Source organism: Nuphar pumila, chromosome 15 (assembly GCF_984573655.1).
Source record: "Nuphar pumila chromosome 15, dmNupPumi1.hap1.1, whole genome shotgun sequence".
NCBI classification, from domain to species: Eukaryota; Viridiplantae; Streptophyta; class Magnoliopsida; order Nymphaeales; family Nymphaeaceae; genus Nuphar; species Nuphar pumila.
In genome coordinates, this window is record NC_143263.1 from 13577065 (window position 1) to 13604300 (window position 27236).

At 40.0% G+C, this 27236-nt stretch overlaps 3 protein-coding genes across 4 annotated transcripts; 1 reads left to right on the top strand and 2 right to left on the bottom strand.

Annotated features, from left to right (window-relative positions):
- Window positions 1-303: 303 nt before the first annotated feature.
- Window positions 304-4189, bottom strand: LOC149814565 (pentatricopeptide repeat-containing protein OTP51, chloroplastic-like). Its single transcript, XM_089990134.1, has 2 exons — window positions 3551-4189; window positions 304-2350 (listed from the first exon to the last, which is right to left on the bottom strand). The coding sequence occupies exons 1-2, from the start codon at window positions 4175-4177 to the stop codon at window positions 509-511; spliced, it is 2469 nt and encodes an 822-aa protein (XP_089846260.1). The 5' UTR covers window positions 4178-4189; the 3' UTR covers window positions 304-508.
- A 6611-nt stretch (window positions 4190-10800) lies between these two features.
- Window positions 10801-13863, top strand: LOC149814566 (pentatricopeptide (PPR) repeat-containing protein). Its single transcript, XM_089990384.1, has one exon. It carries the CDS (start codon window positions 10801-10803, stop codon window positions 13753-13755), a length of 2955 nt encoding a protein of 984 aa, XP_089846510.1. The 3' UTR covers window positions 13756-13863.
- Window positions 13864-14013: 150 nt separating this feature from the next.
- On the bottom strand, window positions 14014-21536 carry LOC149814567 (putative polygalacturonase). Of its 2 annotated transcripts, none has more exons than XM_089990135.1 (8): window positions 21344-21536; window positions 21175-21252; window positions 20319-21010; window positions 18199-18319; window positions 15871-16045; window positions 15583-15653; window positions 14745-14934; window positions 14014-14619 (listed from the first exon to the last, which is right to left on the bottom strand). In XM_089990135.1, the coding sequence occupies exons 3-8, from the start codon at window positions 20643-20645 to the stop codon at window positions 14172-14174; spliced, it is 1332 nt and encodes a 443-aa protein (XP_089846261.1). In that variant the 5' UTR covers window positions 20646-21010; window positions 21175-21252; window positions 21344-21536; the 3' UTR covers window positions 14014-14171. The 2 variants fall into 2 exon arrangements, with proteins under 2 accessions (XP_089846261.1, XP_089846263.1); XM_089990137.1 differs by having other exon boundaries at window positions 20319-21004; window positions 21344-21484.
- Between the last annotated feature and the right edge of the window lie 5700 nt (window positions 21537-27236).

Here is a 27236-nt window from a genome sequence, read left to right on the forward strand (position 1 = left end):
CACCCTAGTGAAAGAACAAGGGCACGGAGTTACAACAAAAATAAGGATGTGAGGTCTTGGTTCACTTAATAGAATGTGGGACTTACCTCTCTCTCTCTCTCTCTCTCTCTCTCTCTTATGATTGAATTTTAACACATGAGCAAAATCACTGATAGTGCAAGAACCGCATATACATGGGAGCCCTAGAAAGCAATGCCTTCACTTTGGACTTGTTTCTTGTGAAAATTTTGCCTATATAAACTGAAGCTCAAGCCAATTCCACGTTCTAATCCTTCCAAACACCATAATAAAATAATGCTAAGGTTGAAAACTTGCAATTTATCTTTTACTTTTCAAAAGTTTGTTAAAAATCCATGAAATATGAGACTTGGGATTTAGAGCAAATAAACCTGCCCCGTCTTGAGCACATGAAACCAAGGGATGGGCCATGGGTTAGTAACACAAACTCTCTCATGCGGAGACAAACTCAAAAAAGTCATGGTTTTTTATCGATGGAAATTTCCATTTCCTACTCATCGAATCCAGAATCTATATCAGATCCACTATGCCTGAATTCTGATCCATCGTCAACCGTGCCACGAAATTCAGGATTCAAAATCTCCTTTATATCACCTATGATGTAAGGCTCCACCAACTTCCAGAACCATACTGCATTGCTACCCTGACAGCCTATCCAAAAAGTCCTACATTTCCTCTTAACCTTGCAATCAATACACATCGTTTTCAAAGCCTTCACCACCCTCTCCACATCTTCTGGAGCGCATCCCTTTATCCTAAGCAAAACATCCCCCGATGAGCTCTTATGGCCTCCATACATGTACCAGTAAGCTAAAACCCGGGGCGACAGCCATCGATGTATGAGTTTTGGGATCACTGGCTGATCTTTTGGCCAGAACTGATCAGCAAAGAACCCAAAAGACGCATGTGGAATCGTGGCGAGCCTACACAGGATCTCTTCATTTCCATAGCTCTGCTGGCTATAAGAATTTAACCACTCAAAAAATTTCTCATGAATGTGCATCTTCAAAAGACTATGGACAAAGGACTTCTCTTTGAACTCAAAGTGGAGCATGTGGTTCTGCCCAACAGATTCTATTTCAGTACCACCTAAAAGTAAACCAATCAATATTTCACGTTGCTCTTTGTCAAGCTTTAGACTAATTGGCTTATTAACTATCTTCTTTGAGCTCAGAATATGATCTAGTTTTTCAATCAGTGGAGGATTGACTTCATATTTCTTCTTGCACATCATATCATAAATTTGTTCTGCCTTCTCATGCTGACCAGAAGCAAGATATCCCTCTAAGATAATGTTGCATGCTCTATCATTAGCACCGAGCGCACCATTAGTTTGCATTTGATTGAAGACCTCCTCAGCTTTTTCAAGGTTATTGCTTCTTACCAGTGATTCCAAGATGATATTGTAAGCGGCTCGATTTGGACGACATTCTGCACTACATTGGACAAAAGCAGATTCCACTTTATCATGCATATTCAGATCCAGATACATATTCATCAAATCAACAAATGCTGGCAACAGAGGCTTCATCCCACTCTTTCTGAATTCATCCATAAGTGTTTCTGCAATTTTGGCCTCATGGGCTTTTGACATCACCTCAATGATCTTATGATAAGCCACAATGCTGTTGGGCACTCCATGCTCTTGCATGCCCCTGAAAATCCCCAAAGATTTCAGAGGTTCCCCTAGTTTGGCAAATAGATCCATTCTATAAACAAATGCCTGAGAAGGAAGACTAAAACCAGAATAAAGTAGCTTCTTCCAAATCCTTTCAGCTTCTTCAGCATCTCCTTCGTTGGAACAAATCCTCAGTATGGAGACAAGCACGCCTCGACTTTCCTCCAGTCCTACCTGCTGCATCTCTCTCCTAATCTCTGCAACCCTCTCTTTATCAATGTCATCCTGATAGCTGTGGAGCCAAATCAGACCTGCATATATATCCCCTTGTATCTCAAGTTTACTTGATTGCAGATTATGATAAATAAATTCTGCCTGTTTGAGATAATATTTCGATGTACCCCCTGGTTTACTCACAAGAGCTCTAAACAGAGCATTATGCAAACTGAGGCTAGGCCAGTAACCCCCTAATTGAATCATTCGGTTATAAATCATACACGCTTCTTCCAAGCAACCATGTGCATCTGCCCCAATATAAGCAATAATTAATATATGAAACGTAGATTCACAAGGCACCTGCCCACGGTTTACAATGTCATCAAACAACTCTCGACACTTTGAATATTTCCGTTCCTTGCCCAGGTAATCTGCTAGCTTGGTAACGAGAGCAAAATCAAATTGAAACCAATGTTGCTGGACCATCCACTTATACACCTGCACAAGTTGCAGCATAGTTTCTTGTTAGTAAATGGTAAACCTCTGTACAGTGGAATTATGCATCGATTAGTAGAACTTCAGGAGAAAGAAATTAAGAAAAAGCATTCCCAGTTACTATGTATCACATATAAAAATTGGCCACGGAAACTAAAGAATGTCATTTTGGCCTTTCAATTGGTTCAAAGGACGAAAAAAGCTCGATTATTTTCTCCTCCATCATAGAATACATTTTTATCATACTATCCCAACCAGTATTTACCTTTAACTAACAAGTTTCAGCGCAAAACTAATACTATAAAACTTGCACAACAGAAAGCAACTATTTTTTTTTCAGTGCTGCTATTGTCTACTCAAGTAATTTATGATGCAAACATGACTTAGAAGTCTTCAACTTGATTGCAAGAGGCCTATATTTTTGGTCAATACAGCATCAATCATACCCCTCAAGTGAGCGCATGCTCTCTCACATTACTTTTCCATTTAGCATAGTTTATACCTGACTAGAAGCTTCCTACTTAATAGCGTCTGAAAAGCTTTCACATATTTTTGAGGTCGACCTCAACGCAACTGTTCTCGTGTCCGCCTTATAACCTTAGTCAGGAAAACCTGTTTTGATAATACTCTGCACCTTGACTTGCATACTTATGCAGAACAGGGAAGTTCCTAAGCCATGGGCTTATTCAGAACAGAGTGACAATTCATAAGACATTGTATTTCAAAGAATCCAATTGATGGTGTTCTAGATCAAATTATAACATCTCATAACGCATAAAGAAAGCTCAGAAGCTTTAAGGGTATGTCCTAACATCCACTGAAATCTTCAACCAGGCTAAGTAAATTACATTTTTACTAAAACCTGTGCCTTTTAAATAAGTCAGATAGATTACATCTTGAACTCGAAAGCAGGCTGCACAAGAAAATTTAAGAAAGAAAGAACTAAAGAATTAGAAAAACATTAAAACACTTAAATTCAACTTACTCTAACTCATAATGCTAAAACCCAAAAAGGCCTTTTTTCTTCTGAAAAGGTATAACATCTTTTTCGAATTCAACCAACTTAGATCATACCAGCCAACCAAATTGAGATTGGGAAGTAGACCAAAGGATGAATTTTTCCGCTTTAGTTAACTCAGACTGCTTAAGCCATGAAATCAACAAATGAGAATTCAGACCATAAAAGGAAAGCAAGAAACCAACCCTAAAACTGGCATCGTTCTCACGAATCCTCAAGAAATGGACGATGATATACGTTGCGTCCTCTTGGGTCATCCACTTTCGTTGAGAATTGAGGATCCTGATAAGCGTGGCGGGCTTGTGGGAGGGCAGAATCTTACAGAGCCAGGCAACTTTCGACCGCCTCCATTGCTCGGGAAGCTCCTCCAGGTCCTTCACCTCCAACGGAGGGCCTGCCGGCGTCCAAACGTCTCCGTCCAAACCCGAAGGGTCAGCTCCGGCGAACCTCTCACCCTCAACCTCATCCTCGGCGGTTCTTTGGTCCTGCAATTCGAGGGAAGAGGCGGGCAGAGTGCCGTGGAGGAGGAGGTGGCGGCGGCGGCGGCGGGAGGTGAGGTGGATTCTGTTGTGGTGGTGAATGTGGGCATGGGGAGGAGGAGGGTTTAAGGGGAAGAGTAATGGGGAGTACTGGTGGGTGTGGGGTGGTGTGGTTTTGAGGGAAGAGAGTGCTCCCACAACCCTAAGCCTGAGCCTGAGGCTAAGGGAGGAGGGGAAGGAGAGGGAGAAGGAGTTGGTGGTGGGTTTGTGGAGGAAGAAGAGTTGGAGAACGCCGAGGGTGGATAACTCCTGCGTCCCACCGCGGAGCAACATTCTCTCTCTCTCTCTCTCTCTCTCTCTCTCTCTCTCTCTTTTGTTTACCCGCCCTAAAAGGCAGAGTCTAGGGATGTAAACCGTTCGAATTAAGGCCGGATATCCGGACGAATTCGAATCAGATTAGTCGGATTCGGTAACTAAAGTTCTATCTGACCAATAATTGGATCTGGACTTGGTTTTTGTGGTTTTTGTTCGAATCAAAGAGTAAAATCAGACTAAAATCTGAATTCTAATAGGGATTTATATTCGCTATAATGGATTACAATGGATTGTACCTACAATTGAGTTGTAATCTCATGAAGCCTGTTGTTTTGACACAATTTAACCTCACAGATGCGTTCAGCTGCTCAATTTATCGGAAATTAACTCTTAGATTATGTTTAAAAAACATATTTTTATGAGTCAAAAAAATTAATACATTCATAGCCATTGATTTTTGGATCGACTTGTATACAGATCATATCTATCTATGGTGTTAGATGTCAGAGCAGTGTAGAGGACATGGAAGTAGTTACGAGGAAGGGAGCTTTGTGGGTAGTCAGCCCGGTCCCTTTAAATGTGTAGATGGAGACCTGGCATGGACCGAGTTAAAGCTGGACAAGAACCTGACTGTTGCACTATAGCTGTGACTGCCGGATCTAAAAGACTCGGTGGGGGAGTTACTTGATGTCGATAACATGACAAGGAACCACGAGAGATGGGCTTACGCTCGGATTAAGGTTGATCTTCTCAATCCCATTCCTTCTGTACTTGTGGCTATAGAGAACAGAAGGCATTTCGGCAGGAAATAGTTTACGAAGGCAAAATTAGATATTGCCTTAGCTGTGGATCCACGTATCATGGGCCAGCGTCATGTCCGTCTTTGAGAGCCAGAGAAGAAAAGATCCCAATCCCTAAGGATGATTGGATCCAATTCAAGGTTTCCAAAAGGAGAGGATGGGGTCGCGTAGAAGAAAATAAGCCATAAAATCAAAACAGATTTCAGGCCTTAGCTGAGGAGGCTGAGCCATCTAAAGTCATTAAAGAGGATCAACATGAGGAAGAAGGGAAGGATTCTTCCACCCCATCTCAGTCTAGCAACCGAGAGCAGGGAAAAAGAGAAAGGTGATTCCAAACATCGAACTGTAAGCCAGCAGATCACAAAACCAGGAAATTCAACACCAAACCGGGAGTAAGCAGGTAGCAGTAAGTCGGACTCATTGGCTAAAAGGCCCCACAATGATGGAACTCATTGAGCAAAACGAGGTGTCTAAGCTGGTGATGAATCATAAGGAGGATCAGGAAGTAGGTAAGATCAAGCAGAAATTTAAAGGTTTTGTCATGGCTGGGAATTTTGAATCTTTTGATAACAATCGTATTCTGTCTGGTGAAGCCAAAATTGAAGATGAAAGCTTTGCACTGATCAAATCAGTGTCACTGTCATGGTGGAGGTAGGCAGAGAAATAGTGGTGGTTTCTTGAATTTATGCCAATAACCACCAGCTGGAGCGTAGAGCCCTGTGGGGGCATTCTAGCTTAGCACAATTTGGATACACCTTTGGCTAGTTGTTGGGGATTGGAATAAAGTCATTCACACTAATCAAAGATGGTGCTCAACTGGGTCTATAATGAGAATGAAAGAATTCAAGCAACTGATAGAAAGGTGCAGCCTAGTGGAGATTTTTAAAGACTGCCAAGTGTTACAGACCACCCCCATATCCATTCACAAGGATTCAGAATTCTTATTTTTTTGGATTCTTATTTCTTTTAGGACTCTTTGGTAGACTCTATAAATAAGTATTATTATTCTTAATTAATTATAAATAAAATTAGTAGATTGATTCTGTTTGTGTTAATTCAGTTCATGAAACCTTAGTACTAGAGAGAACTTCTTTTCTCTCTCTCCTCTTTCACCTCTTTCTCAACAACAATCTACTCAAAGAGATTAATATACTCTCTGTCTTATTGTTGGCCCTATTTGACACAGAGCCTAGCTAGATCGAGAAATAGTGGTGGTTTCCGTGGTAATATTGAAAATCATACCCTTAGACAAACCTAATAAAATTGTTGACCGATTTTTTTTATGTAACTCTTTTCATTGTGCATCCGTAGTGGTGACATCTTTTTTTTATCTTTTTCAAGCAATGCCTTCTTATATCGATATTGAATTAGCAAAGTCTCTATTCACATACTTCATATGTCAAAATCATTAAAACCATTAAACATTTCAAAATCAAACTTCTGGTTAACCATATTTCAAACTTCCCCTCTCACAATCAAGTCAACAAACACTTTGTATGCAAGAAAACTTGAATGCTTTGATATAGTTGTTGCGGTTAAATTGCTACTAATTTGATTGCTCAAATGGATTCCAAAAATACTGAATCAATTTAAACAACCCAAAAAAACGTACAAAGACACATGCACACAAAAGCAAAAACAAGATGGCAAAAACCACAACACCAAAGATTCACATGGTTCACCCGTAAGAGGTTACATCACGGGTACAACCGACATGCAAGATTTCACTATCAATAAAGATATCAGAAGGAAAATACAAGATTAGAGATCAACAACCATGCCTCCCCAATCCGATGAACACCCAACACACCTCACAATCAACAACCCCACCAAAAGAGACTATCACAATGTATTGGCACCAATCCTGTAAAATTCATTATGGAAAACACCATTATGCCATAGGTATGTGTGTGAGAAGCTTTTGAAAGCAAAACCCCTTCTTCTATTCACAACTTCTACAATCAGAAAAAGTTACCATTATGCCCCACCTTTTATCCCTATTGTTAGTAAGACCTATATGATAAAAAATACCCTCCAAAATAGAAAAAAAAAAGACTTAATAACCCTAACAGAGAAAAGATATTATCACCTATTCAACTCTCTCTCAATAGTGTATTGCTTCTCAGTGAAGAGTACAGGCAACCACTCACCAGTTACTATTCAACATATGGGGTTTGAACCAGATACGTCCCACCACAAGGACACTTGCAGATCAAATTTCTTCTACACATGTGACGAATGCTTTGAGGTAGAACTAGACTAGGTTCCATCTAGACATATGGTGGAAAATATTTCTTTTATACATGTGACGCCGGAGGGATCTATTAGATATCAATGGCAATTGGCATGGTAAGCTATTATCATAAATACTCGTTTCATTACAAGTCCATAAGAACCGCATCGGTTCCTATAATAAGTTTAAATAAAAACAAAGCCATATGAGAGAGAGAGACTTATGGACCCCCGTGAATTCTGAGGACCTTGTGGCCAACCATTATTAGCGTTGACGGAAAACCCGTGCCGTGAACGGTCATTCCTTGAAAGTTGAAACACGGTGCCTTGTGAAGTACGGTCAACGGTTATAGCCGGTTTCCGGTTTTCGTGAACTCGCAAACCGACCACCTAAGACAGGAGACTGGCAGTTGCCGGTGCGCCCACTAAATTCTGAGGAGGACAACCCAGTTTTGTCGCAAGAACCAAACTATCGACGTTTCACCAAACTACCCTTCAGGGCATCTATAAAACGACCGAAGCTTGGGATGGGGATCCCCAACCCAACCACAACCCGAAAATGGCCAAGTCTGTGCTCTTCCTCTCTCTTATCCTTTCCCTCGCCCTCTTGATCAACGCCCGGATTCCGTCCAACCTGCCGGAAAACTCCCTTAGTTCGGTCGACGAATCCCTCGTCGAAGTGGAGCCCAACCTCCTCCTTCCCAGCGAGAAGCCACCGTTGGAAACGCTGACCCTCCGAGGGTCGATCCCGACCGACGACGACGACGACGACGACGATCTCCATGCCAGAAACCACCATGCCCTTCCGAACGAGAAGCAACCGCAGAAAACCCTGCCCCTCCGGCAGATCCCCGGCGCCGACGATGATCTCCTCATCGGAAACCACCACACGCACCACGTGTACATCCGGAGACCCTTCTTGTTCCGCTCCCCCCGCCGCTTCCATCACTGCCACCACCACCACCACGAGCACGGCGACCATGATTTCTTCCCGGAGAAGGAGGCGGAGTTCGAGGGAGACTTCCAGCACGTCCCGATCAGGCGGGCAGAGTTCGAAGGTGGCTTCATGGACGACCGCCACTTTTCGATGGGCCCCGTGTGGTTCCACGACGAGGAGGACCACCATCACCACCACCAACACGACCACCACCGCCGGTTTCACGATGATCGGCTCCGAGGGATGAAGCACAGACACAAGAAGGAATATGATGATGAAGAAGAGGAGGAGGAGGATAAGGGAGGTGTCTTCGAGTGGTTTAGCAAGCTATTGAATCTCCCATAGTTAGATAGGAAATTGGATCAGGTGCAATCCGTTGCACGAAAACAATGTGCTGCTGCACATTACTGCCAAGTTGTGCCAACCCCCATCAGCTGTTGGGCCCCACAACTTACAGCAGCACGTTAATTTTTGTGCGATGTCATTGCACCAGATCCCGCCCTCGTCAGTGAGGCGGTTCTGCTGCTTGTTGAAGTTGGAATAGTAGTACTCTCCAGGATGAGCGCGCCTTTAGGTGGCCTCCAGTTGCTTGCTATTAATTTACCCTTTTGTGTCTAGTTTATATGCTATGCTGATTAAGGTTTGAGGTTCTTGTACTCTGACCATACACGTGTACGGTTCATGTATAATATGATATATGGTGTAATACTAATAAATACATATTTGATTTGAGTATTTCTTTCCTCTTCGGATCACTCTTTTTCTCTTTTATGTGTTTGTGTGAACGTGTTTCCATGTATTTCATATCCATTTAAGACCAGTAATCAATCTTATGTGCTTCCGGACCCAATAATGGATCGTATTACCCATGCCCACAGTAAATTCTAACTAGAGAATGAAGTGGTTAATACATATAGTCCTTGTGGAGATATAGAAAACAAAGAGGGTGAAGGGATTGGAGGGGGCAGATTTTTATTGCCTACTTTTTTATTTCCACCAACTCCTCGATTCCAAACAACCAAAAGTGACTGAAAATCTTTGGTTTCAAAGAACATTTAGGTCCCTATCGATTCTTTCAGATACCCAACTCCCGTTAGCTATGTTTGGAAGATGATATTTCAAGGAAAATGATGGAAGTGGTTTGGGAGGAACAAAGAGAAATGGTTTAGGGCATGTTTGGATACTCTGGAAGAGAATTCTCATGGAAAAGTGAATTCTCATTGATGAAAATATTTGACAACGAGAATTCTCGATCTCTAGAGATCCATTGTTTGGATAAGTTAAGTGTACACGGGATTCTTTGAGAATTTGCAACCAAGATAAGGTACGTTTTTCAGATGGTTAACATCAAACTTCACCCTCCAGCTGGAATTCCAGTCAACTTTGAGCCAGAATTTGGCAGAAAATTGATCAGATCTTCTGAACTCCTAATCTTGCACGCTGAAACAAAATCCAAAATCCCCATCAGAACAATGAAATCACCACAAAAAGTGATAAGAACATCATCCCCATGGTAGAACAAATCATCTCATAAACAGAATCCCTAATTATTCAAAAATTGAACACTACTTATAAGATTAAACACTACAAATTTCTGGATCAGAGAAGAAATCATCATTGAGATTAACGAATAAGAATCAAAGCAATATCTTCACCACTTGGGAGTAATTAAACACTAACCTTGGAAAAAAAAAACTCCCAGATCTGCTCTCGAAGAGAAATATTCCTACTTTATGAGGCTCTTTTCTTCTAGATCTTCACAATCACTCTCTAATTCACCAAAAAAACTCCATAGATCATCATATTCAACTCTGTTCCTCCTTATTCACGCATCCAAACACCAGAAACCTACCGGTAATTTCCTAGATCCAAGGCCAGAAAACCCAGATGGAGAAGAAAATCTACGCGGCACCTCTTTTCACAGAGAAAAGCAACAAAATCCCCGAATTCCAAGAGAAGACCGTTGGAGTAACAGGAAACGTTAGAAGAAATGGAGTGTCCCGATATATCCTGGCGAATCTGGAGTGGAATTCTCGTTATTTCCGATGGATTTGTGTGTGTGTGTGTTTTTTTTTTGAATTAAATCTCAGAGAAATCTTGAGTTTTTTTAAAAAGAAAAATTCAAATACAAATAGATTTTTGGTAATAAGTGTAAAGAAGAGCTCTAGAAACAGACCAACGCGGGGCTCCGCTTGTCTGGCAGGAGCAATTAGTGCACGTCACCTTGGGTTGGGACGTTGCAAGTTCGAACCCCACGGTATGGTTGTATAACTGATAAGGGTCTGCCTAACCCCAGCTTTCTCTGTCAAAAAAAAAAAAGGGGTTCAGGCACACTCAATATGACCCGTTCTAACCTCTAAACCCAGGTTTAAGTTTTAGGCCCCATCTGAGACCTGACCCATAGATCCATTTAAATCGGGAGGGATCGGATCTAAATGGGTGAATTTCATGTTTCGGTTTGGATCTATCCGACCCATTTACACTAAAGTAAAGGCCATGAACCAACAATCTGACGTGAGACACAAATGTCCACGCTGTAAATTACCTTATCCATTCCATAAGCCAGAAGGCACCAACCACTCAAAATGCTCTCTCTCTCTCTCTCTCTCTCTCTCTCTCTCTCTCTCTCTCTCCGTGTGTCTGTCTTTTCGGTGTTTACCATCTGAACCAAAATGGAGAAAACCACCACACAAACCCAATTGCAGTTGCCATTTCACTGCCACTGCAACCGTTTCAGTAGAAACCCCATCTGTATCAGAAGCAGCAACACAAGAATTCGACCACTTCTTGAGCTCGCAGAGTCGTTGAAGGCGTCATCCTTCGGAGGTAAACCATTACCATTGCAACCACCATTGTCGATTCAAACAGGACCTCATTCGCAGATTCCATTATCCTGCTTCGATGAGCTCGAGAATCCAATATCAGTGGATACCATGAAACAAATCCATGCTCAGATTGCAAAAGTAGGCAGAGAAGAAGCACCGGATCTGTGGAAGAAACTAGTGGTCATGTATGCAAACGGCAATGATTTTGAATCCACGGGCATGATTTTGCATCACGTTTCTGCTGAGGAGTCCTTACTAAATCATCTGCTAGAAGAAATCTGCGACACGCTGAAACCGGAATCAGTTTTTATGATCGTTGCTGAATTGCACAAGCAGGGATTGATTGTAGGAAACGAAGTTCTAGCTTCGGCAATGAAGATTTGTGCCAATTCAGGAAATTCGCAGATGGGCAGCGTGCTTCACACATTCATGGTGAAAAAAGGATTCTGTTCAGATGCTTACCTAGGCTTTGCTTTGTTGGAAATGTATGCTGGTTCTTGCAGGTTGCAAGAAGCGCGTAAACTGTTTGATGAGATGCCTTCAAGAACCGCATCTCTTGGGGATATAATGATAAAGATGTATGTGAAGAACAATTTATGGCTTGAGACGTTAGAGTTGTTCCGCGAGATGCAAATATCTCTTGTCAGATGCAATCGGGCTACAATAGCAAGAGTTCTGCAAGCTTGTGGGAGGCTGAAAGCTCTCAGAGAAGGCAAACAGATCCATGGATATGCTATGAGATGTGGGTTGATGCAGTTTGTGGCTATCGGGAACTCATTGGTCAGCATGTACTCCAAAACAAGGCAGCTAGAATCCGCAAGACTGGTTTTTTATGGGATCGATAATAGCGATTTGATCTCTTGGAATTCAATGATCTCAGGATACTCAGTCAATGGTTTTCTTGATGATGCTTGGGAGGTTTTCAAGGAAATGGAGTCTTCAGGAACAAAGCCAGACTTGGTTACATGGAATTGCTTGATTTCTGGTCATGCACTTCATGGATCTGACAAAGAAATTGAGAAGATTTTACAAATGATGAAAACAGAGGGGATAGAACCTGATGCAATATCCTGGAGTGCAGCAATTTCTGGTTTTTCACAACGGAAGGACGGTTCAAATGCATTGAGACTATTCCGACAAATGGTGAGTTCAGGAATCAAGCCTAATGCAAGCTCCATCACAAGCATCCTGCAAGCTGTTGCTGAACAGGGAACGGTTAGGCTAGGAAGAGAAATTCATGGCTACATGAACAGAAATGGTTATGAGAATGACATGTGCATGAAAACCTCACTAGTAGAGATGTACATGAAGCACAGGAGACTAGCTGAAGCGAGGAGAGTCTTCGATAATATGAATCATAGAAGCTCATTTACATGGAATACTGTCGTTGCAGGGTATGCACATAGCGGGTATTTTGGTGAAGCTTTGGAGCTCTTGAATCAGATGGAAGAAGAAGGGATCCAACCAGATTTGATCACCTGGAACAGCCTCATTTCAGGGTACTCTCTGATGGGTCAGAGCAAACAAGCATTGGTGCTGATCAGGCAACTGAAAAGTGCAGGCCTGACCCCAAATGTGGTTTCATGGACCGCACTGATCAGTGGATGTTCAAAGGCGGGAAATTACAGAGAGACTTTTGTTTCTTTCAAAGAAATGCAGAAAGGAAGAGTTCAACCGAATGCTGCCACCATAGCAAGCCTAATTTCTGCATGTGCTGCCCTAGCTTCGTTGCACCAAGGAGCAGAACTACACTGCTACACCATCAGAAATGGACTTGATGATTACATATACATAGCATCTGCACTGGTGGACATGTACTCTAAATCAGGAAACATAGAAAATGCTTATCTTGTTTTCAGTAAGATCAAGGACAAAAATTTAGTTTCTTGGAATGCCATGATCAATGGATATGCTATTCACAGGCTTGGTAAAAAGGCGATCTCTGTCTACGAGGAAATGTGTGATGTGGGTATTCAGCCAGACTGTGCAACGTTCACTTCTCTTCTGTCTGCTTGCAGTCATTCTGGTTTGCTTGTGGAAGGGTGGAAATTCTTTGATAGCATGAGAGAGGAATTTGGCATCATTCCAACTGTAGAACACTATGCATGTATGGTAGATCTTCTAGGTCGGAATGGTTATTTGGATGAAGCACTGGATTTGATCAAGACAATGCGGGTAAAACCAGATGCAAGTGTATGGGGCAGTTTGCTCGGAGCTTGCAAAGTTCACCGGAACGTCATGCTTGCTGAATTTGCAGCAAAACGCCTATTCAAACTAGAACCCTATAATTCCGTGAATTATTCACTACTGATGAACTTGTATGCTGCTGAGGGCCGATGGGACCAGATTGAAAATCTAAGAGATGTGATGAACGTTATGGGCGTGAAGAACAGGACAGAGTGGAGTTGGATCTGGATCAATAAGGAAGTTCATGTTTTCTCTGTGAAAGGGAGACCACACAGAGACATTGGAGAAATATATTTTGAATTATTCCAACTGCTCACTGAAATGAGGAGATTGGGTTATAATCCTGATAGAAGTTGTGTGATTCGGAATGTTGACGACCAACAAAAAGAACAAATGGTGTTAAGTCATACTGAGAAGCTAGCCATCACTTTCGGGCTTATAAGGACAGGTGAGAGCATGCCCATAAGAGTGATAAAGAATACCAGAATGTGCAGGGATTGCCATGTTGCAGCAAAATACATGTCTAAGATTACTGGACGCAAGATTTTTGTTCGAGACAGATGCAGGTTTCATGAATTTGTGAATGGGAAATGCTCTTGCAATGACTCTTGGTGAGTGGTGACAAGGAAGATGTGTGATTAAAGAAGTTTGGTCATCTCACAGATTTTTCTCCAGCAGGTAATTTTAATTTTTTTTCTATCTGCATAGCATATACAGAGCAAATCTGCAACAGCCATACAAAGCACAAAAATGAAGATCTATGCAGCATTTGCAGTGGCTTTCTGGCGTTCCCATTCATCAGATTTGATTCCTTAGGAGGGGAGCAAGGAGAGAGAACGAGGGCTTGTACAGTCAAAAGTTACACGCTCCCAGTGCAAGAATATGCCTTCTGTACTTTATCTGCCAGTTCCATACCTCAGACAAATAACAGTTTTACATGTGGAAAGAATGCCTTACAGAACACCAGATGAATTACAACTTGTTGACGTGGAACAAAGGACCCAACCAACGATTTAGACAAGACCACCTTTCTAGAAATTCATGGGACAAAAATCAGTACCATGTGTACTGATCAATTGGGTACAAGGCCAAGGGTGCACTCCAAGGGCAACGCCCTCAATACTGTCACATTTCCATGGCAAATTGGCAGCCATCCCTTTAAGATTTATATTTGAAAGACAAATCCGTTCAAATGGTGACTTCTGCACACCTTCTAGAGATCCAGGATGCAGCACATTCACACCCCGCACATCCATGATTGTTATGCCATCCACAACCGGAAGTGCATTGGGGTTGTAATTATTGTCAGGATGATCACCAACATTCCCTGCAAATCTGATTGCATTCTTCACGTTCTCCATGTAGATATCTCTCACTGTTATATTTCGAATTACCCCTCCCCTGCCAGCATTTGTTTTGAGGAATATACCGGTTGACGTATTGTAGAGATTGATGTTCTCAACCAAAATATTCTCCATCCTATGAAAAGAGAAAAAATTATATTAGAAACATGATTGTCTCCACCTGCCATATATGGGGAAATATTTCCCTATGTTTTTTTTTCAAAAAAGAATACAATAGAGCAAGATGAAATGTCAACAGACCCGCCAGAAGTTTCACTACCAAAGGCAATCCCTGCAAAAGAATATGACGAGCCGGAGATACGTCGGATGGTGATGTTGGAGCTTTGACGGTTAAAGGCAATTCCATATTCATCCCAGCCACTCTTTATTGCTACCAGATCATCACCAGTGTTTATATAGCTGTCTTCAATGCACACATTATTACTGGAATCTGCACAGTATTTTAAGCTTAGGTCATTGTAAACGAATGCTTCAAATTCATCAAAACAACTTTCATACTTCACTGCTAGAAGGGAACTGAAGTTGGTTGCATAAAATTTGTTGATTTTTTTAGAAATCAAGAGCATGTTTAATTGATCAGTAATCCAAACTTGACAAATTCTGTACTTGGGGGTTAACAAAGGAGTCTTGGCTTAACATTCAGTGCCTAGTCATTAATGGCAACAAGGAGATATGGGAAGCTAAATGCTAAATCTGCCATATCTAGAGCTCCGGGATTTATTTTGACAAAAAAAACATGAAAGAATACTTTCTGAGAAATACAAAGTAAAGAATATTTTGTCAGGACCTGAAAATAATTAAATTCAAGATAATAAGATCTAGAACAGAGCTCTGATAGTATAATCAGATCTGATAGAATAATCAGATCTAGCTATAATTTGTCACTCATGTAGAAGCAAACCGTGAAATTCAGCCTGTTATGATACAGATGGTGATAAGAATTCATAGGAGAAAAGAAAAGTAAATATATCATTTTCAAAATAAAAAATAAACTGCACACTACCAAAATAAAAGCAGCTAAAATACATAGCTGTTGAGTTTGGGCAAACCTATTATAACAGGTCCATTGATGCCATACCTGGATCAATTCCATCAGTATTGGGGGAATCAAACGGAGCCAAGATGGTCACATGATTAACCACAACATTGCTGCAATGAAAAAATCAATCAGACTCTTGACTGGTCAAGCTTGAACTTTAACAAAGTCAGACAATAACTAGAAAGGACAGAATCTCTCTCTCTCTCTCTCTCTCTCTCTCTCTCTCTCTCTCTCTCTCTCTCTCTCTCTGTGTGTGTGTGTGTGTGTGTGTGTGTGTGAGAGAGAGAGAGAGAGAGAGAAATAAAATCACAAGTCAACCAATTATACCTGCAATAAACGGGATGAATATTCCAAAATGGAGAGTTTATGAATGTCACATATGAAATAATGATGTCTCTGGAATGCATTAATTCTAAGAGATGCGGTCTTGTATATTCTAGAGAGCCATCTCTCCACATGTTCCACCAGATTTCACCTTGACCATCAATTGTTCCATTTTCACCTGCATAACCCAAATCAATCTTTTCTCTCTCAGTTGAATAATATCTACCAATAGCAACTATTTGCAAATAATTACAAATATTTAAACAGCTCATGTTCTCCTAACACCTCTATTAATCCAAGGTTTTCATGCAAGAAAAAGTGATGAGTAAAATCATGTCTCCAATTGGAATCCTAAAAGATCATGGCTGGCATGAAAAGGAAATATATGTATATAAAAATATTAAAAAATTTGGCCCGTTCATGAAGATTAACACAAATATCAACATCTTTAAACTCTTTAACTTCTATATGTATCAATGAATATTCAAGGACATTGAACTTCCAAAATCCCTAATTTGATTTTCTTCTTTTGCAGGCTCACATTCCATTCTTGATTCACAGAAAAGTGTGTGTGTGTGTGTGTGAAAGAGAGAGAGGTGTGGGAAGTGTCAAGCAGATGAAAGAGAAAAGAAATAGTGGTAAAGAATTATATTGCATTCTCAAATTATATATATGGACTATTTAGTTTTCAACTAAGGCAATTTGTGTGTTTTTGATGCCCAAGACACCTTCAAAATTCTCAAACCATGGAACTAGCTTGAGACACAGTTGAATCTATTTCTTAAGAGAACATAAATGGAGACTAGCGATATGTTGAATCAAAAACATCAAGGATTTCCTGATGTTAGCATTCATAATTTTTTTAACATAAAATATTTAAAAAATCACATAAGTTCATTCTACAACATGACCATCACATGATATATTTCGATATGCAATAATCAGCAGATGTGAGCAACTATGTCTTTGGAAAAACATCTTATGGATTAAAGATTTTGTACAAAAACAAACAGGAATTACGAAAGTCTGAGACTTTCCAGTTTTTCTAATAATAGTTCTCGAAGAAACTCCATGCAATCAATGGTCCCCTCCAGAAGAAGGCTGGACCAAGATCAATATTCATGGTAATTTTAGCAGAAAATGGTATGTGGGGTTGCCAAACTAGGAAGCGGAAGCGGAAGCGGAAGCGGGAAACGATACGGGAAGCGGAAGCGAGAAGTGAGGCATTTTGAAATTTATAGGAAGCGGGAAGCGAAGTATCAATTTGAAAGGGAAATATAAATAAAAAATGAAGCAATATGCTAACTGAATAGGAATCAAACAAGAAGCAAATAAAACCTAAAATAAAATTGATTATTCTTATATTTTATGATTTTTCAGTAAAAGAGTTAAATGCTCATTAAAATCTAACAATGATTGTTACCAATTTAGAGAAAGTACATGGGAAGTGAGTGAAAGCGTGAGAGAAAATACATGAAAAACATGAAAAGAAATGTGAGAAAAGCATATAGAAAACATATACCATGTGAGTGGGAAGACTAGAAGAAGCTTGAAGGAATCGAGATTCCCATGAAGTTTTAGAAGCGAAGGAGTATCGTGCTTCCGAAGCGAGTTTCCGGGAAGCGCGCTTCCCACCTACCTAAGAAGCTTCTGGTAACTCTAGATTATACTATCAGGGGCTCTATTGGCAGGTTTATTGAAGCCGGGCATTTCAATTTTGAAGGAAGTATGCAGGACAGTGAATGGAAAGGGTGGAGCAGAGTCATTCAAAAGGTGCGTCTTCAAGATCAGGTAATTTTGGAAAGTAGCCGTCCAGATTTGATAGCTAGAGCAAAACAGGAACTGAAGGGCAGAGGACACCTTGGAAGGGTCCCAAGCTACGTTTTTGCACATATTACACAGTGAATAGAAAGAATTAAAGTGTACAGAATACACAAGCAAGGGATTTTTTTGGCCAAGCAGTTGGCAAGATTAGTGAAATCAGGGGTAACGAGTGTTGGATAGATAGACCCCCCGATTGGCATCCGCTTAATGGAGATTAAACCATGATGTAATTTTGATTTCTGTTTCAATTCAAAAAACCAGTAGGGGTCCGCCAAACCCCAGCTTGCCTATAAAAAAAACTCCATGCCGTCGTTGAAACGAGACAAACCAGATGCAGTAAGCATTGAAGTCCACTTCCTGGTAAGTAAAATTGGATGGTAAAGATGCTGAAGCAATGAACAGTTCAGCAAAGGTGTGAATCTTGAATTCATGATGTTCGTCTAATTACAGCTAAGGAAATTATCAGAACACTAAAAGTTGAGGTAAATTTTGCTGAAAGTGGCTCACCTGTAATTATGACGTCGTGGATACCGTCCCCATGAATGAAACTGACGTACCTCCCTCCGGGAAGCTCCCTGCCCCTCCCATAAGAAGGCAGGGGCTCTGTCAATGGCCAACTACCCGTGTCCTGCACAAATAAAACAGAGTATGTATCTCAATTGTTTTGAGGCTCAGGGATCATGTGTGTGTGTGCAATTTTTCTAACATGGAGTGCACCACACCAAGTATGAGCCATCTATCAAAACCCACCCTTGTATGAGGAATCTTTTCGGCCGTTTTATTGCAGGTAAAACATTTGGAAGAAGAAGAAAAAATTTCTACCAAAACCGGTGGGACCCAGCATTTCTCCATGTTTTTAGCAAACATAGAATCATTTTAACCTGATTTTTTTTGTCAGTTTTGGTGAAAAAATGTAAATATCTTTGGACTTTTCTTCACATAAAAACTTTATTCTGTTTTTTCTTCTCTTTCAATTTTTTTTCAGACTGCAAACTGGGCTTAGGATTTTCAAGTGCCGATATAAGGCCAAGTAACGGGGGGCCATCGCCTCTCGTGGTCAACCTGCAGATCTAATGATCGGACCCGAGTATTTAGCAAGGTACTCGGGCCTCAAAACACAAACACGTGGCCTTCACTGTCCGTACGATACAAATCGTTGTTAATGTACGAGTCCTCTCAGTAGTTTTCATAATTTGTCTATATGTTTAGAGATATTGAAGAGAAAATCACTATCATGTTTAAACCCAGTGTTGTCAGTATCGGTGAGGAGTATCAGCCGGAATCTGGATTTTTCGATAGGAAACTGACCTGAATCGGCTAATAAATATAAAATATAGCTTAAAATTCATTTTTAATATTATTTTAATGGCTTTAACACGCTGATTGACACATAATATTTTTAAATTTTTTTTGACCTACTCAGAACGATTCACTTGAGAATCGGTATAGGCTGAATCATTCAGCCAAACGATACTGGTCCGATTCCGATACTGGTAACATTGGTTTAAACTTTAGAGAAGTAATTATTTTGGAAATCATATTTCAATTTAACGATTTTCAAGAAAAAATAGTTACAATGTCTAGTGATTTTGAAATAGCCGGCATGTTGCCAAACTGGGGCAAAAATGTCATCAGGATCAGATGCAATGTGATTGCACACTTTTAGGGTTATGATACAGATGATCAGTGATCAGCCACCGTCACCATCTTTTGGAGATAGCCTGTCAGCTGTGGGACTCAGCAGATGCAGCAGCACACTTAAAAGTGTGCACTGTGACTGCAAACTGATTCTCACACTAAAATTGTGCAATCACATTGTAATTACCTAGGGATGGTAGTGGACTGGAGAAATGGGGCTGCGCCCCCAACTCATATCATTTGGACCAGGGATGGAGTACATGAAACCAGGATGGAGGTTAAAATCAAAACTCATGCAGGGATGGACTTATACTTTTCCCTGCCCCGCCCCGTCCCCCATCCCCGCCCCGCCTTGTCGCCAATCCTTCTTTAGAGATGGCAGTGGACCAAGGAGAAATGGGACCCTGCCTTGTCTTGTTTGGACCGAGGATGAAAGAAATGAAAGAAGAATGAAGGCGAGAAGGGTGGTTAAAATCAAAACTGGCTCAGAGATGGAGGGCAAGATTTTGAGAGGGAACATGAGTGAAGACCTTGTCCCCTGCCCCGGTCCACTGCCATCCCTCTACTGATCACGGCATTGTTCCTCGGTAACCCAAACTTAAGTCCAAAACAGCCTTGAATAATAATAATAATAATAATAATAATAATAATAATAATAATAATAATAATAATAGGCTCATTATAATACTCGATTATTATCGTCTAATATTATTATTATCATGGTGTTTGATGATTGTTCAGAACGTCTCTGACCATCTAAATAAAAATGATCGGAAACCGAGCCAGAAGCTCAGTATTTTTTCACGGACTGTTGAACGTCAAAGGACCAACGGAATATAAAAATACCAAAAATGCGTTTCTGGTTATGAAATCCGAGTCAGACTCGGATCATCGCTGGATCTCGATTTTCATGACTCGCCATGGCTACCGTGCCAAACAGCAGAAGAACCAAACAGCGAAGAGAAGGGGACAGTAGAGAGGGAGGATACCTGAGTGGCTCGTATGACAGCGCCCTTGGCCAAGTAGAGGGTCATGTGGCTGGTGAGGTTGAAGGGGCCTGTGAGGTAGACGCCCTGCGGCACGTAGAGCAGGGTGCCGCCTCGCCGGTGGAGGTTCTGGATCCTGTAGATGGCGCTACTGAAGGCCCGCGTGTTGAGTGTCCGGCCGTCTCCGACTCCGCCGAAGTCGGCGATGGAGATGACGTCCGGCCGGATCTTCATGGGCACCGAGTAGGAGCATGTGCCGTAGGACGCAGCTTCGGTGGACGAGAGCGCCGAGGCCCACGCCACCAACGCAACCACCCACAGTCGCAGCATCCTCGCAGTGCACCCGACTTTCTTTTTCTCTTCTCTTCTCTTCTGTCCTTTATTATTTTTTTCCCAGAGATAGAGAGAGAATGGGTTTTCTGATATCTGATTTTTGGGAGAAAAGGGTTTTATGAGGAGTTTTTCTTTTTTTCTTTCTTTACAAGAAGAGCGTTGATAGCGGACAGTAATGGGAATTCAAGGCTCAAATTAAGGAGATTTGTCAGAGAGAGAGAGAGAGAGAGAGAGAGAGAGAGAGAGAGAGAGTCCAGAAGTCAATCCGAAAGACTCCAAATGGAAAGCTACAGGAACGGCTACTAATGGCGGATTTCTGCCTTTTTCTTTCGAGCCGATGAAGGAACACTCGAGTTCTGGTCCTTAACACACGGGAAAAAATAAATTAAAATAAATAAAGAAGAAGAAGAAAGGAACAAGTAGAACCCTCCAAGGAGAAAACCCCTCAAGAGAGATCCCTCTATTCACACACAAAAAAGTAATAAATAAATAAAATACGAAAAAGAGAGGAGGAAGAAGAACCTACGAGCGCTCCGCAGAAATCGGATAAACCGTTGGATGGTTCCAAGAAGAAAAGCTCCGGATCGCCCTCCAATGGCGGACTCTGCAAGCAATATAAGATAATAACAATAACAAAAGCTAGAGTCCAAGAAGAAGAAACCTGGTCCAAATGGAGAGGAGCAGTAGAATAATACCAGAAAATGTATAAGTGAGGAACTTTGGGGATGGAGAGAAAGGAAAAAGGGAAGGGGGTGAAGGGGAGATGCAGAGTTTTGCTGGAGGTGCTCTTCAATACTCACAAAGGGAATGCTCCAAAGCAGAATGGCTCGATAATATAAGGATGGGGATGAATTGATTTCCTTCTCTTTCCTTGCCTGCAAGTCCTTGGACTGAAAGAGAGGGAGACGCTCTTATTAAAGAGTGGAGGAGCGAAGCAGCGAGCGCTCAGAGAGAGAGGCTAACGAGGACCATTTTTTTTTTCTCTCTCTCTCTCTCTCTCTACAAGTTTCGGTGCCGACGAAACGGTCGACCCGATACCAACGTGAAGTGTCTCGTGGACTCGGTTGACACTGACCCAGTACACGAAAGTAGTGGAAGCACAATTTTTTTTAAGGCAAGTTGGGGTTAGGCAGTAGGTCGGGTTTGACCCGGACTCGATCGTACCAAACCCAAGAGTCAAGTCGATCCGATGAGCGTATGGGCATCTATAACCCACCTAGGGTTTGGGTTAACCATGTAGCGGTGCTCACTCGATCACTTGGAAGAAAATGTTGGGGGCATTGTGGTAGGAATCCTGTTATTATTATTATTATTTTTTATGATGAGGAACCTTCATCGAGAACTCGGGTCACTTAATGGGTCCTCCATTTTGCGAGGTTGTCAACATCGATCCAGGCATTTAGAGAGTCCAGTTAAAAGAACCCGGACATCCAATAAGAGTTGAACCTCGGACGAAGAGGTCAGCACCTTCTCCTCAAGCCTGCTGCCATTCGGGCAAATCTTGTTAAGGATATTTTGTCCGGCAAGGAAACAATATTGCAATAAAATTAAGAAAAATTGTCGTCATAAACCATTAAAAAAATAAAAATATAGTAAAAATATAAAAAAAATACAATAAATATTCAATGTGCGTTTCTTCTGTTCTTCCGAGCATATAATAACATTTTAGAGATTACATCAGCTTCTGAAATATCATGATCTTACTGTGATATTTTGAAGAAGGTGGTGAAATTTGTTTACATACATAGGTTTCCGTTGTGCGCCTTTCGTCCAGTCCCTGTCCTTGCTTTGTATCCGCATAGGCTGTAACGTTCCAATCACATCGTTGCTTGTAACGGATAAATTCTTGATTATGGAACGCGGTGGTTTGTGGTGGACACTAGCCCCACTCTCCCACGGTGAGTGGACCAACAAATTTATTGACCATATTCACCACTTTGAGAAAGTTCACCTTACCTCAAAGATATTGTGAATGGTATCTCCTAATTATATAACAAACAAAGAAACAATATATATATATATATATATATATATATAGAGAGAGAGAGAGAGAGAGAGAGAGAGCTGCACCCATCACGGGCTTGATGGATGCTGAAAATACTGAAACAGCGTAAAAAAACACCTAAAATGGCTTTAGCAGCACTTTTCAAGCGCCTCCAAAGTTCTTTTTAAAGAAGGATGGGCGCATCTTTATAGGCTTTAGCGGCACTTTCCGAGCAAAGGCCCAGTGGAATTGAGACCTTCAGTTCTGCTAATTCTTTTTCAACACAGGAAAACTTGCTTTTCAACATTTTTTAAGTTAGCCGCCCATCTCTCCCTGCGATGGATGGCGAGCATGATCCCATAGGTAACTCTTCTATATATATATCAAATTCGAACAAGTGACCTCTAGGTTATGATGGTGTGACTTTTTCATTTAGCTATCTCGTTTGACCCACCTGGGTATGTTATTAACATACAATTTTAAGGAGAAATTGGTAGCTGCTCAAACGTTAGGTGCTAAATGAGTTTTTCCTGTTTTCTGGTATTTTTTTCACAGTTCCAACCCCATAATTGTGTATGTGTTGGGCATGGTTGATTTACAAGGAATTAATACCTTAATTATATATTTTTGATGAAAAAAATGATATTTGGATCTTCGAAAAATTACAAAGATTTTGAACCATTGATTTTTAGAACCTGATAAAAACCCACCCATGTGCCGGAATGGCTCTCTTCAAGAGCTGATGCTTATAAAATAAAGTACATGGATCACATCTGTACGGTCAGAATTTATAAATAAAAAAAAAAACTGGAAAACTCGTTTAACATGCTCATTTAGCACCTAACGTATGAGCAGCTACCAATCACTCAAGTTAATATAGATTGCGTCAGTCACAGATATGCTAGTAGGGTCCATCTTTAAGATTGACAACAATGCTAACATTAGGGCGACCTCATAAAGATGCACGTATGACCCAACAAGTGACATGAGTATACAATGAGAGTTAGTACTTTGTTTTTTTTGAAAAATAAGATAAAAGGGATATACATTTTCTAATTTTTAACAAATAAAAGTTATTTTTTATGCTGATAATATATGAACGTGTAGTTTTATTGAATTATAATTAAAATATTAAACAATTACTGAAAATATTGAAATAGTGTCATGTCTGGGCTGTGATGTATCCCTTCTTGCTTTCCTCTCCCCCCCTTTTAATTCTAATACAAGAGAAACCTCTCTAAAAAAACAAAGGATACAATGGCATCTCCCTATGACATAGCATCTCCTTGTAGATTAGTACCTTAGGTGGATGTCTAATTTAGCTGTTTTTTGTCCTCTCTCTCTCTCTCTCTCTGACCCGAAATTCTTTTGTGTATCGGTATCAGTATCCCCTGAATCGTTGGGCCACCAATTCAGCTACCGATACTCAAGTAAATCATTTTGTATCCGTCAGAAAATAATAAAAAATATTATGTATCAATCATATTATGACATGTGTTAAAACTATTAAAATAATAATTTTTAGTATTTTTTGTATTTATTTAAAAAATAGCCTATTTAGGATAACATTGGTGTAAAGTTTCACTTTTGCTTCAACCAAATTAGGTGGCATTAACATTGAATTGGGCATGTTTTTCTTTTTTCTTTTTCCTGTGAAAATATAAAATGTGAGTTTTCATGCAATGTCACAAATTTCATTCTTGGAAGAATCTTATAATATTTTAAAAAATATGATTTTTGTTTGAAAGTTCTAGAACAATACCAGCATATTTAAATTATATAATATCAATATAAATAACATATGAATTATGCAAAACTTTTTTATTGTGATAATAGCGATCCTTGTCTCGAGGTATCAAACTGTCACTATTCCTCGTAACTGTCTCAAACACAAATCAAGATAACTGACCATTGCCCCAATGCCACAATTGGGTACAACATATGTGAATGTATTCCTCGGTGGGTATTTTATCAATTGAAAACGCGCCAATGTACCATCAATAATCAGAGATTTTCTTGGTTATATATATATATATATATAGTTTTCTGTTATTTTGGTGTTTTTTCGCAGTTTTGACCCTATAAATGTATTGCGCATGGTAGATTTACGAGGAATCCACACCTGAGTCATGTATTTTAGATGAAAAAATGATATTTGGAGCATAAAAAATTTACAAAGATTTTAGACCGTTGATTTTTTGAATTTATAAGAACCCACTCATGTGTTGGAATGAACACTTCAAGAGCTGATCCCTATAAAATCAAGTACCTAGATCACATCTGATGGTCAAAATTTAAAAATAAAATGAAAAAATCCTGAAAAACTCTTAACATGTTTCATTTAACAGGGACCCATTTCTCTCTCTGTCTCTCGCGCTTATATATATATATATATATATATCGATCGATCGATCGAGAGAGAGAGAGAGAGAGAGAAGAGAGAAGGTCCAGCACATAGATAGGCCAAATTGTCCAGCACCAACTGGACCGACCTCCCTCCTCTCTCTCTCTCAAGAACGTCTAAGGCGGTGCTCGTCTCATTAATGGGTTTCTCATCTGTTGGGTATTCTGAAACGACAATTTCTACAGCCATCGTGTTTTTTTAAGAGATGAACCCATCGTCATTTATTTTCTTTTTATCCTTGTAAAGACAATGGGTTAATTAAACCCCCAACATCTGTTGCACATAAATTCCCATATATATGCCATGATCTCTTGCATGACTGAATACAACTCTTCTTTTCTTCTTTTGTTTTCTTATGCATCACGTCCTTTCATGTCATTTTAATATGGTATCAAAGCATGTATACACCCCCACTTGAGCTCATACTGATTGATCTCCTGTCATCGTCATCCTACTCCAGTTGCACCTATAAGTGATTGTTCAAAAGCAAAACCCCACACTAAAAATCACCATTGTTCTCCTTGATGGGACCAATTACCTTGCCTGGTTCAAGGTGGCCACCTTTTTTTCTAAGTGAAGAGTCAAAATTAGGATATGTTAATGGCAAGATCATCGTCTTCAGAACAAAGGGATCCCACCTATGAAGAATGAGAGCCAAACAACCATCTTGTCATCAATGGAGCCTTAGCATAGCTAACATCTTAATTTTCCTGGATACAACCAAGGAAATATGAGATCCCCTAAAGGATGTTTAGGGTGAACAAAAATGTGAGATAAATTCAGCTTGTATTGCCCTGTATCGTATCTACTAGTGTAGACATCATAAAAAAAGAATGATCGAAGAAGACAAAATCTTTAAGATCTTTGCCAGGCTGGGATAAGACTACTAAGGCATTCAAAGTCAAATTCTTATGTGAGGATAATTGCCATTTTTCAATGTCGTTTCTGCCACAGTCCCTACAATCCAACCCGAGGAAACAAGTGGCAAGGTTACGAATGTCAAAAATTGTGGATGCCTCTAGGATTTTAAAAACAAAAGCAAAAGGTTTTTCACTGAAAAATATTATGTTATTTAAAATGTACTCGAAACCGATTTCAACCTTTGAGAGAGTGTAGAAATTGTTCTTTAAGATAAAATACCTTTCTTCTTTCGATGAGCGAATATCAGTCGAACAAAAAATCTTTGATCTTTGTTTTTGAAGTGACGAGAAGATTCGTACCTTATATGCGAGACCTATAAAAAACAAGTTCGGTGATATGGAAACCACTAAAACTAAAAAAAATAACATGAAAGCAAACAACATATGAACGTTAGGGCTATCAAAACTTAAAAAAATACCCAAAATAAATTAAATATAAAAAAAATGAAAAGCAAATCTCACCTCGGGCTGAGATAACCCTTTCTACGGTAAACAAGCATAAAAGAGCACAGACGATACTTCGGCTAGATATGAACTTAAAAAAAAAGATGAGATAAGATATTTGGGTCCTAGGCTAGTTCCAATATGGGCTAGGATTAGGCTAGGACTTGTAGAGATTTCTGAAGAATCACAATACTAGGAAAGATAGACGCCAAATGCTAGAATAGGGGTACCTCCTTATTTATAGTTTTTTTAGGCAGATTTGGATACATTTTGTACGTATCTGGGATCCATCTAGATGAATAACTTCTAAATAGATTGCCTTTAAACGAAAAGTCGAGATTGCATGACTTACCTTAAAGAATCATTTTGACAGGAATACTAGGCTTATCGTAAGACTTTGAAAGGTCTAAAATCGAGAATCCATGATTTAGGTAAGTTGGATTGGGTTAAAACATATTTTTCTAGGTGAAACGTGTTCGAAATGGCTGGTTTAAAATAACTTTTACCATTTTCATCATATCTCTCAAAATATAATTGATATTAACATATTTTTTATTTTATTTGACTAATAACACATTTATTTACAACTTTTGTTTTAAGACATTTTAAATATTTTTTATTTTTAGTAAAAATAAAAAATATCCACTTGTGTGTCAAAATTATGTTGCAAGATGATTTTGTCCTATTTTAGACTTGAAACGACTCGTTTGAAAATCCAATCTAAGATTCAATTTACTCAATATCCAAATGGGTCAAGATTGAGGTATCTACGTATGCCCTTTTTTGTTATCGAGCATGCAAAGCTTGGTTGATAACAAAGAAGTAGACACACTAAC